The sequence below is a fragment of the Plasmopara halstedii genome, assembly GCF_900000015.1.
Source record: "Plasmopara halstedii genome assembly, contig: Scaffold_54, whole genome shotgun sequence".
NCBI lineage: Eukaryota > Oomycota > Peronosporomycetes > Peronosporales > Peronosporaceae > Plasmopara > Plasmopara halstedii.
Window position 1 is genome coordinate 542,870 of NW_020186975.1, and position 12,177 is coordinate 555,046.

Sequence of the window (12,177 nt, forward strand, 5' to 3'; positions counted from 1 at the left end):
ATTTGCCAAAGATTTAATTCAGTAAATTTTAACAGATCATCGTGAATCAACTTAATTTTGCACATTCCGTGGAAGAGGTTTGTACCGGACCCATGATATCTGTGATTACGCGCATCAGAGTACGTGTCGTCTACGTCATTTAGCGCAAGGGAGCTGTCGTGAATGTCTGCATACCCTTCAGACACCCGGCATGCAATGATCTAATATCTTGCTCAATCATCGGTATGCCTTTGATCGAGCGCTATGTGTTGAGCAAAGCAATCACATTCGGGTGTCCCATGCGAGTATGCAAAAGCTGTCGCTAGGTCTTAGCCCTGAAGTTCACCATGAACATGCTTCTTTTTCTTTTTAGTTGAGCAAGTACCCTTTTCCGAAGCTTTCACTTAATTCAATCGTCTTTCTCTGTTCCAGATGACACGAAGAACGCGTGACTTCTACACTCATGCCGCGTTTCGCAAGCTTGACTAATGAAACAATCCTCTGCCAAGTTCTGGAATATACAAAACATTAATCATGCAATATCCATCTAACACAAACTGGTCAATTTCATTGTGACATTTTCTTGGCGAGTGAGGTTTTGCTTTCTGCAATTGCAACTTTGATGCTTGTTTAAATATCTCTTCTCTTCTTGTATTCGAACAAGTCCTTCATGTGTGTGAGCTGCGGTACCGCTGTAGAAAATTTAATCTGCTGATCGTCCTTATCCAAACACTGCGTCATCACTGTTTGAACGTTTTCCAATCGGTTAGTTTCGCTTCATGTTGCCAACTTGGTCACATCAAAGCACTTGCCCTTATATCCGCCTTGCGAGCGGCGACACCTTTTTGAACGTTGGCTTGGCCTCATTTTAAAATCCCCGCATTCCCATTTATATAGTCTTTATCCGTAATCTGTTTTTTGTGAAGCTTCTACTACAGTGTGATTCGCATTTTCCACAATTGATAGAAATAATTCATACTTCGACGTCAGACGACGGAAAAGTAATATTAGCTGGTACAAGATCTCCATTGACTCTCCAGTTGTCTGTAGACCCACTACTTGTTCTTCAAAGGAGTCTTGATATTCCTCCATCATGTACCACTTTTCCATCTCGAAGTCATGAAGTCGTCATGTCATCGTCAAACGATTGCGCAGTGTCGAGCGATTGTAGAAATTACGTAGCTTCACACATGTCTCACTGGCACTCGCGACTGTCCTAAGCTAAATCTGACGTAGAATCTCATCGCCTTGTATAATGATTCCCAATTCCTTAGCATCAAGCATATATCATGTCCAAGAGATATTGATCTCACCTTTGACGGTCATGACGTTCCCTTAGAAGACCCATCCTTGCCAGAGTCATCCTCATCTTAAACTCCCTGTGTTAGTTTACAACCCCCCGGGAGAACTTCGGTGCCCCTGCGTGCCATCATGTGCACAAACACTGCAAAAGGAAGGTCTGGTTGCGGACGTTAATTTGCAGATTTCATGGTGAAACTCAAACCGAAAAAGTGAAATATGTAACAATATCTCTCTCGACCTAACATTGTCATATCTATATCGAATTGCCCTGCCATAATAACAAACAATCTGGTAAGTTATTTATCAAGAAGAACAAGTAGACGTAGATACTTGGTAGTTGCCCTACCGTGAGCCATAAGCACCTGAAATTAATTTTTGTCTTTTGAAGATTGAGAAATCTCGATCATGAATGTGGAGCCACCTGGCATTGATCACTGGACTAATCTGAGTAGTGTTGCCACTCAGTGCTGTTATCTGGTACTAACCAGATTAGCCAGTAGTCCCCGGTTTGATCTCCGTCAAGAATAAGCCTTCCTATACCGACCGAGATCCCGATTTAAAAAGTAAGACAACTTGTGTACAAGCAAAATTTATAACGCTTTCAAAAAAGTAAAACGATAAGTACTCACTCAATACAATTCACTCACTAGCTCTAATTCAAATCTGACCACGGGGTGGGCATTTTGCACAAAGAATAACCTTGCTTAAATCAACAATCGCCTGGGAAAATATGAAGGCAACATACCAAATTATAATAGTATATTCGACCAAGGTGAATTTTTGATCAGATCGGAAATGCAGAATTAGGCTTTATGCATGTGGTAAAGATGTATAGCTGCAAACTCCTTTTCTCTTACATTATGAGCGAGGCCATCTCAACCCTGATTCCAAGCCTCGACGTTATCGTTTACCAAAGAAGCAGGAAAGAATTATCTTAGTGCGTTCATTGCTGAATTGGTTTTGTATGTGAATAATATAAAAACGATGGTATTGCACCGCTAAATGGCCCGATACGGTGGTTATGTGATCGCGGTTTCATACCACGGTTCAAGCACGTCGGTCACGACTATTACCTTCGGATGTAATTACGGATATGGTAAGAGGCGTTCATAAATTTACATAAACAACAATTCTTTAGCAGCTTCTACAAGGATCGAGAAGGATAGGTTTAGGGTAGCACAGTTAGCGAACTAAGGACCTAAATATATTCACTTTGGTTTTTGAACTCTGTTCAACAGGTTAACAGCCGCAACCAAGTCCTCTTCTAATCTACGTCCTTCTTGTCATGGTCAACAAGGAAACCGAAGTCCTCCTGGGGGAGTGGTAACTACTACCACTGGGAATTTAACATGATGATGACTCTGGCAAGAAAGGATTTCTCGAGGCACATTATGGCCGTCAAGGATCTGAACGACATCACGGAGACCTACCTTATGAACGACGCCAAGGCGCTTGGTATGTCGCGCAGGGTGTTGAGATTCAACACCAGAACCAGATTCGGTCGGCTACGCGTGCCATAGAGTCCTGGGGGGCCTTTGTGATTTCTACAATCACTTGACGCTTTACAATCGAGTGACGATGACGCGGTAAATCGACAATTTGACGATGGAAAGGGATACAAGCATGGCAGAACATCTGTACACGTTTGACGAGCTAGTAGTGAGAATCCAGACTATGGGAGAGCCGATAGATGAGTCACGCCAGCTGGTGGTACTTCTGAGGAATCTGCCGTCAGAGTACAAATTAATTTCGCCGTTTGTGGAGAATGTGAAGCAATAACGCAAATTGCGGTCAAGGAGAAGCTGCTCAAGGAATCAGAGAATATACAAAGGAAGGAAGCCGTGAAGAAAGAGCTTTACGTAAAATGGAAGCGCTAGAAAATTCAAAGGTGGAAGAGACAATGAACGAAAGGGAGATTGTCATGGAAAAACAGTGGATTTGAAGGCAAGGGCTTCAACTGTGACAAGTTTGGACACATGAAGCGGAACTGCACGGCCGGGAGGGGATCTGACAGCGACGACGGGGTGTTTGCTGTTGGTGAAGGAAAAACAGCGGTGCAATTATCCGACAATGGAGCCATTTCCCACATGACCCCCGCACAGATAGGACTTGCTCAATTACAAGGCCCTTAAAGCAAGCGTTGAATTGACAATTGCAGACGGCAAGAAGTTAATCGTTAAAGGAGCCGGCACGGTGAAAGTGACCGGTTTTGACGGAGAGGCAAATTACACGATTGAAGCTCTGTACATTCCAAGACACGACAGAAGCTTACTGTCAGTCGGCAAGCTTGCGGGACGTGCATGAGTGTTGAGTTATCGCGTTCTTCATGCGTCATATAGAACAAGGATTAAGTAATTGCTTCGGGTACAAGAAATGGAAAGGCATAATTGCTTGACTGTGAGCAAGAAGAAACATGTCTTGTGGAGTATCCGGGGGTCACAGCCAGTAGAAGCTTTGGCATGCTCGCATGGGACACCCAAGCAAGGATGCACTGATCAAGACGAAGCGCTCGACGAAAACGATAAAGAAAGACACGAAAATGTTATATGGTGGATGTTTGAAGGGCCAGCAGACAGTCACCACATTTCTTTTAATTTTAATGAGGAAGACAACGCGTGTACTCGAGTGCGTGCATACAGATGTCATGGGTCCAATGAGGATTAAATCGAAGGGTGTTGCCAAGTACAGTTTAATGTGTGTGAATGATTTTTCAAAGTATGTGGCGATAATCCTGATCAAGAGCAAGAGTGAAGTGGCTGGCAAGTTCAAAAGATTCAAGCCGTTTTTTGAAAATTGATGGGTACACGTCTGTAGGGTTTGCGATCCGACAATTGAACAGAGTTTGTAAACAAAACATTGACTGACATATGTCAACAAAGCGGCATCATGCACCAGCGTTCCGTTCCATACAGCCCTCACCATAACGGAGTGGCAGATGGTATGAACAGGACAATCATGTAGAAAGCCCGGATTATGCTGCGTTACAATGCCATTTCGACAGAATGGTGGGTGGAAGCGGTGATTACGGTGGTTTACCTAATGAATTGCTCCCCAAATACAGCTCATCCTGTTTTCACGCTGTACGAGTTGGCTTTCAAGGAAAAGCCCCAAATGGATCACTTTCGCGTGTTTGGATCGCAAAGTTACGCTCATGCCGACGCTGTCAAAAGGATTAAGCTGGAACCCAAGAGCTTCAAGTGTATGTTACTCGGCTACGCGGAAAATGTAAAGGGCTATCGCGTGTTTGACTTGAAAAATGCCAAGGTCAAAGTGACCTGTTATGTGAAGTTGGATGAGCGTGAAGTCAATGGAATCGACGACACTCATGCGCTAAAGCCAGCCACAATTGTTCAAGTAATCGAGGACAATGATGAAGTCAAGATTCAGCATCAAGTGGATATACAGCCTATGATAGACAATCCCGTGGAAACTGTGAAAGAGCCAGTTATAGATGTCAAAATGGGAGATATCGAGCGAACGCCAAGCGTTGATGTAAATCATCTAATGGCTTCTGAGCGCTCCATCGTAAACTCTTTGGGTTTTACCTTCTATTCAACACAGATCTTGCCGATAAAAATTAAGTGTAGCAAGTTTTATCCTGCCTTTATATTTGTTGTTACGGATCACATCATGACTGCATGAAAATCAATCTTTTGAAGAGGCCAATTTTCAGTCATCCCTCAGATAAATGATAAATGCGGTCAAAAAGAATTTCTATGATTAAGTCAAGGTTATCAGTTATCCAAGTTCGTATGAGTTATTATTTGGCTACAAACAAAGAAGATTGGTAGAAAGATTGTCTATTAGTTATACAACGTTCACCCGGATATGAACTATCTGAGGGACAACTGTATCAACAATTCCTTATATACATTCGACGGTCAATATAGAGTATATAAGGCGACTTATCGTAAAATTTTTGCTCAATTTGTTGCGACGATCACGAAAATCTTTTAATTGCTTGTAGAAATTATACACAGGTAAGCCATGAATGACAAATCCCTAAATCAAGCATTCGCATGTACCGTTAGAGTTGATTAAAAGTGTGGGAACGCTAATGCTGGACCTTATATCGTCAATTTGATATTGACGAAGAAAAGCAACAAAAACGGCGGATCTTTTTTGACCACCGATTAGCAAAATGGCCTGAATAAAATGACCCAATTCTTTTGTACGTCACACAACATGTTCGCTCTACTCCAATTGTTTTCTTTTGGCGCGGCAGCTAATTTACTTTCTTTGAATCACGAAATTCATGTAAATTAACATGAACGAGAGGCAGTAACATTACGGGTGTTACACTTTCAGATATTACGTGCATTCAAGTACCACAAAGTGATATGATCCGCTGCTGCTAATTTGGATGCACTTGTACCAACACCAAAGCCGCCCATTAATTTCTTTCTTCTTCCTTGCTGACCTCGTCATTTAAGCATTCGAAAGCGCTAGCACTATGATGCTCTCCATTGATTGCTTCCATGCTTTTGGAGCTATCATATTCCGATTTTCACATCATCTTCGCATGTGGCAGTGGCGAAATGCCTGGTCTTGGTATATGTGGAACTCCATTTGTTAGCGGGATCACATCCCAACTCGCTGGCAAGAGCGTCTCGTCATATGCAGTTGAGTATTCGGCTTCAATAAGCCAAGCAAGTGCTGGTCCAGGTGCTACAGATATGACAAAGCACGTCGTGGGTGTGGCACAAGAGTGTCCGAACACTGTGTTTGTGCTTGGTGGTTACTCACAAGGTGCCAGCGTCACCGATATTGCCATCGGAATTAGCACATCGCTTGGTGTCGGTGAATATATTCCAGAGACTTTGGCTCCTCGTATCAAGGCTATCGTGACATTTGGTAATCCATTGAAGCTCCAAGGTCAAACTATCGAATCATCGAGCCAGCTATACGGCTCAAAAGCAATTGAATACTGCAATCTGGGCGATCCGGTTTGTGGCAACGGTTTCAACACAATTGCACACATGACCTATCCAACGGATGGTAGTGTGGATAAAGCGGCTGCACAAGCTGCGGCGTTGGTCCAGGGAGGTGGTAATTCGTTGCGTGGATGATTTGGAAAACAAGTTTGTTCTGGTTTGAAAAACCAAAATGTCAGTCTGACAGACTGACAGTGTTCAGTTGTGTGTGATTGATTATACACCGTCGTACTTAGTCTAACTTTAGGTAATGTCGATAGTGTAGATCTTGATTACTGAGAGAAATCATGTCTGATAAGCTTTCAAATACAATACTTTTTGTCAACAACTAACATGGAGAGTCCACAACAATCTACGTAATCTGTACAAGACAATGCGTCTGAAAAAAAGTTTCGTGAAAGCATGATTTTATTGCCTGTCTTGATTTGTTGATAAAGATCACGTCGTTCCTTTCTATTTAACTAACGAAATAATCCACAGTGCAAGCCATGATATCAACACGCTTAAGCATGCCGTCATCGGCTATCAAACAGTACGTCCTGTAGGTCCCGTAACACACTTGAGAATCTTCATCGATTCCACCGCGTCATTGGCCAAGGGCTATAGGCGGTAGTAAAAGACATGATACGCAGTTGAGGTGTGCAATTGATTTCAAAATCATTTTGGAATGCGTACCCTGGTCTTGCAAACTACAAAGCTTGAGCCAGTCAAACAACTTGGGCTATCAGCTATCAGCTACCAGCATCCACATAATAAAACAACCGATTTAAATTGATTCACTTGAACACAGCCAAGCCCTGGACTACTTGAGTGTACTATCTATTCTTTTCTCATGTACTCTCGAGGACAAGGATTGATTATTTAGCGAGAAATAGCTCTCGGGTTATCAGCAAGCTCATGAGAACAGGGTTCTTATTCGTTTCGTCAAGGAGTTGCTGAGATCTTCACAACACGATTATAGAGGACGACGATCCGTTTCGTGGACGGCCAATCGGTCTTGACATTCAGAACATCGTTCAAACACAGGGGGCAATGCGTCTCCAGTTATCGGAACAAAAGTGGTTGACTGCGAATGACGACAAGGACAGGACACGAAACAAACGACAGAATTGGTGCTGCATTGAATTACGTGCAGGTGTAGTATGTAACTTTACTTCACAATCAAGTTCTCAGCATGATATATTTTTGTTTGCAACTTCGCTTCGTTGTTTTCATACCAGGAATCCGCGAAACCTTTCATAAATAAAATAAAGGCAGTTAAGCTCGACGACAGGCGAAAGATTAGTACTGGTCAGGCAGCTAAGGTTTAGTTATGAAGTTATTCATAACTTGCCGCCACCACTAGATATTTATATACACGCATGGGCAATGAGAGGGAGAACGTTTATGGCCACAAAATAAGAGCTTCATGTAAGAAATTTTAAGAATGAATAATCTCAGAATGCGAATAAATGATGATAACTTTCTTGCTAAACCTTAGCTGCCTGACCAGTACTAACCTTTCGCCTGTCGTCGAGCTTTACTGCCTTTATTTTATTTATGAAAGGTTTCGCGGATTCCTGGTATGAAAACAACGAAGCGAAGTTGCAAACAAAAATATATCATGCTGAGAACTTGATTGTGAAGTAAAGTTACATACTACACCTGCACGTAATTCAATGCAGCACCAATTCTGTCGTTTGTTTCGTGTCCTGTCCTTGTCGTCATTCGCAGTCAACCACTTTTGTTCCGATAACTGGAGACGCATTGCCCCCTGTGTTTGAACGATGTTCTGAATGTCAAGACCGATTGGCCGTCCACGAAACGGATCGTCGTCCTCTATAATCGTGTTGTGAAGATCTCAGCAACTCCTTGACGAAACGAATAAGAACCCTGTTCTCATGAGCTTGCTGATAACCCGAGAGCTATTTCTCGCTAAATAATCAATCCTTGTCCTCGAGAGTACATGAGAAAAGAATAGATAGTACACTCAAGTAGTCCAGGGCTTGGCTGTGTTCAAGTGAATCAATTTAAATCGGTTGTTTTATTATGTGGATGCTGGTAGCTGATAGCTGATAGCCCAAGTTGTTTGACTGGCTCAAGCTTTGTAGTTTGCAAGACCAGGGTACGCATTCCAAAATGATTTTGAAATCAATTGCACACCTCAACTGCGTATCATGTCTTTTACTACCGCCTATAGCCCTTGGCCAATGACGCGGTGGAATCGATGAAGATTCTCAAGTGTGTTACGGGACCTACAGGACGTACTGTTTGATAGCCGATGACGGCATGCTTAAGCGTGTTGATATCATGGCTTGCACTGTGGATTATTTCGTTAGTTAAATAGAAAGGAACGACGTGATCTTTATCAACAAATCAAGACAGGCAATAAAATCATGCTTTCACGAAACTTTTTTTCAGACGCATTGTCTTGTACAGATTACGTAGATTGTTGTGGACTCTCCATGTTAGTTGTTGACAAAAAGTATTGTATTTGAAAGCTTATCAGACATGATTTCTCTCAGTAATCAAGATCTACACTATCGACATTACCTAAAGTTAGACTAAGTACGACGGTGTATAATCAATCACACACAACTGAACACTGTCAGTCTGTCAGACTGACATTTTGGTTTTTCAAACCAGAACAAACTTGTTTTCCAAATCATCCACGCAACGAATTACCACCTCCCTGGACCAACGCCGCAGCTTGTGCAGCCGCTTTATCCACACTACCATCCGTTGGATAGGTCATGTGTGCAATTGTGTTGAAACCGTTGCCACAAACCGGATCGCCCAGATTGCAGTATTCAATTGCTTTTGAGCCGTATAGCTGGCTCGATGATTCGATAGTTTGACCTTGGAGCTTCAATGGATTACCAAATGTCACGATAGCCTTGATACGAGGAGCCAAAGTCTCTGGAATATATTCACCGACACCAAGCGATGTGCTAATTCCGATGGCAATATCGGTGACGCTGGCACCTTGTGAGTAGCCACCAAGCACAAACACAGTGTTCGGACACTCTTGTGCCACACCCACGACGTGCTTTGTCATATCTGTAGCACCTGGACCAGCACTTGTTTGGCTTATTGAAGCCAAATACTCAACTGCATATGACGAGACGCTCTTGCCAGCGAGTTGGGTTGTGATCCCGCTCACAAATGGAGTTCCACATATACCAAGACCAGGCATTTCGCCACTGCCACGAGCAAAGACGATGTGAACATCGGTACACTGCCCAAACACGGTGGCAGGATTAAAGAACATCAACACGATAGCTCCAAGAACATGGGAACAAGAAATAGAGAAATTCATGGTCTCGACGCTTTGAATGCCTTGATGACGGGAACTCTAATCCGGAAGACAGAAATTTACGAATGGCTTTCGTATCTGTTGCTGAAACACGAAGTCAGAATGTTTGTCATGATCCTTTGTCATCGTCCTTTACGTTGCTAGATCTATACCAAATTAATATTCAAAAATGGTGTACAATCTGGTATTCAAAGGATAAAAAGGACGAAGGGACGTACGGTGAGGTCATCCGTAAGAAATGGAGAAGACTTAGCATGGTGACACCCTAGTTGTGCCCGTTATCATAAATGTACATATGGCTAATCTGAGTTCATTTTAAGACTTCAAAACTTATTTATGACATGTAGCTGCAATATCGGGTTTCAACAGCACTGAGCGGCGTCATCCCAACACTCACATTCGCCTTTGATTTTTGTTTATTCCTTTTATTAGTTTGGCTTTCATACCCGCTACCTCGCGTAGTTCCGAGTGCCTTTTTAGCGTATCTGCAAGCTATATTTACTTCTTGCACGTTTAAGCGGATTTAATGGTGTCTGATGTCCACATGCATCGCCCGACCACTGTATCTGGTGTTGTTGGTTAAAGTGATCGCTCCCGGTTGCTTTTCACAGCTGCATGCCTTCTGCTTTCCCGTAACCCATGTCCTCAAACAAATCACGTCGTTGAAGAACTTTTGGGTGCAAAGGCCGAAAGCCATTTACTCAGCCACCGCCGAGCTGAGCGCAGCTGTTCGCTGGTAATATGATTTAAATACCACTGGCGTTTCTGGAACTACGAACATATGCCGAACGCATGTCATCGGTATTGCTGCTGCTTTAATCAGCATTTGAATTTATTTTAAACTCAATGCTACCACTGCTTGAGCAGTCAATGCCGGTTAGGCGTACAGCCTTTAGGTAGCGTGACACGAATATAGCTACATTTCCAGAGTTGAAGTCAGGGCTCTCCAAGAAAAGTAGACAGCAGTGTCATCACGTATGCAACATTCGGTTAAATGCATGTCATTACGTACAGCAGCCATTTAATCAAGAAGTGATACGGCTTCGAGTGCATAACCGATTGACCCTCTGCGACTGCGCTGACGACAATTTCAATCCTGATGCGTATGGATTGTCGACACCCTTGGAATCTCGTTGACCGAACCGACTGTCTACGTCGTCGATGTAACTAGTCTGTGTCATCGTAAGTGTTTTAATTGACTTGTCGTGGTCAATCTCCATATCCAAAATCAACTCCGCCCTGTCCAGCTTCTTCATCTTCAAAGCATGTTTCCGCACTTTGACCCGATCGATCTATATGATTTTGCTGCAACAATCAGGTCCCAACCGCGGAAGTTGAAGCCATTGTCACAAAGGGTCGATATATTTTCTTGTTACGGGTACTTAATGCTTCATTCAACCTAAATATAGCCTTTTATCGCTGACATGCTTTTTCTGAGCATTGTCGGCACCAGGCGGAACTTTGTCTGCCAGCACACTGTTGAAAAAAGCAGCATTGGCATCCAATGGTTCAATTTGCAAGTCACATCGGGACGCACTGAAGTATCATTCGAATAGTTTTCATGTTGGCAATCCCGGAATTAGTCCTGATAAAATCGATTCCATACTTTTGCTAGAGACCCATCGCGACAAGTCGTGCCTTGCACCATTCGACAATGCCATTTTGATTACGCTTTTTGGCAAAGACCATTTCAGATCCAATTGTGCGATTGAGTCATCTTCTGTATTATCTCCACGTTATCACCATGTACGCAAGAACAGCATCGGCAGTGGATCACTGCTCGTGAATCTTAGCAAGTTTCGGTATCAAAGAGTCATCATCACATTTTGTTGTCTCTTCATCATCTTAGCCGCTCCTTAGTCTCATCAACTGCTCCTGTTTAAATCTCCTTCGCCCCACTGCAGGTCAAAACATCAACAAAATTCTTGAAGCGTATGAAGCAATGGATAATTCGCGATAATCTTTAAAATATTTATAACAGAATGCTCGGAAGTCATCAGCTGCTGCTTGTTGGCACTTGGTGTCGGATCAACATCGTCCATTTCGATGTCCCTTACTGGGCCTTCGCGGAATTTCATAGGCTCATTCCGAACAAGCTAATGATTCACTTGGTTTTGAACACAACCATCATCAATGTCCTTTATCATTTGAATGCTTGTAATCTGGCTGTAGAGTATGCATATTCAATCTCACATAACGAAACACTTCAATATTGACATCCCCCAAGACAAATACGCGATAACTCGTAACATATTTGCATTAACGAGAAAAATACGTAATTTTTGGGCTCAAGCTTTGTTTTTTTGGATAGTCAACACGAGCGTAACCCTGCTCCCAAAAATGCAAAATTTATCTACGCGAGAATTTATCTTGAAAGACAGATTCTAAATTTGCAGAGTTATTAATCGTATAAACTGCTGTGTTCGCCGCTCCGCCACCCATTCAGTCGAATCATTTTTGTCGCAGAGCGTACAGCAGCTTCTTTGCATAATATTTATGCTAACGCGCTGACTATTCTATTTGGTCAAAGGCTATATGGCACAGGACGGTGGTGGACGATGCCACTCCGACGACAAATGTCTACGATTCTTTGCGCACAATTTTGTTCTATTGTTGGTATCCAAGCATTTGAGATGAACACCTCAATATCTTGCTAAGGAGTATTGA

The 12,177-nt window shown here is 42.8% G+C and overlaps 4 protein-coding genes across 4 annotated transcripts; 3 read left to right on the forward strand and 1 right to left on the reverse strand.

Annotated features, from left to right (window-relative positions):
• Window positions 1–2,011: 2,011 nt before the first annotated feature.
• PHALS_11463 (uncharacterized protein) lies at window positions 2,012–2,251 on the forward strand (the record flags this gene model as incomplete). Its single annotated transcript, XM_024725892.1, has 2 exons — window positions 2,012–2,053; window positions 2,117–2,251. The coding sequence occupies 2 exons, from the start codon at window positions 2,012–2,014 to the stop codon at window positions 2,249–2,251; spliced, it is 177 nt and encodes a 58-aa protein (XP_024571961.1).
• A 2,069-nt stretch (window positions 2,252–4,320) lies between these two features.
• On the forward strand, window positions 4,321–4,923 carry PHALS_11464 (polyprotein; the record flags this gene model as incomplete). The annotated part of the gene is made up of 1 exon (XM_024725903.1): window positions 4,321–4,923. The coding sequence occupies one exon, from the start codon at window positions 4,321–4,323 to the stop codon at window positions 4,921–4,923; it is 603 nt and encodes a 200-aa protein (XP_024571962.1).
• Window positions 4,924–5,759: 836 nt separating this feature from the next.
• PHALS_11465 (cutin hydrolase) lies at window positions 5,760–7,461 on the forward strand (the record flags this gene model as incomplete). The annotated part of the gene is made up of 3 exons (XM_024725915.1): window positions 5,760–6,330; window positions 7,177–7,350; window positions 7,436–7,461. The coding sequence occupies 3 exons, from the start codon at window positions 5,760–5,762 to the stop codon at window positions 7,459–7,461; spliced, it is 771 nt and encodes a 256-aa protein (XP_024571963.1).
• Window positions 7,462–8,859: 1,398 nt separating this feature from the next.
• On the reverse strand, window positions 8,860–9,513 carry PHALS_11466 (cutin hydrolase; the record flags this gene model as incomplete). The annotated part of the gene is made up of 1 exon (XM_024725926.1): window positions 8,860–9,513. The coding sequence occupies one exon, from the start codon at window positions 9,511–9,513 to the stop codon at window positions 8,860–8,862; it is 654 nt and encodes a 217-aa protein (XP_024571964.1).
• Window positions 9,514–12,177: the final 2,664 nt, after the last annotated feature.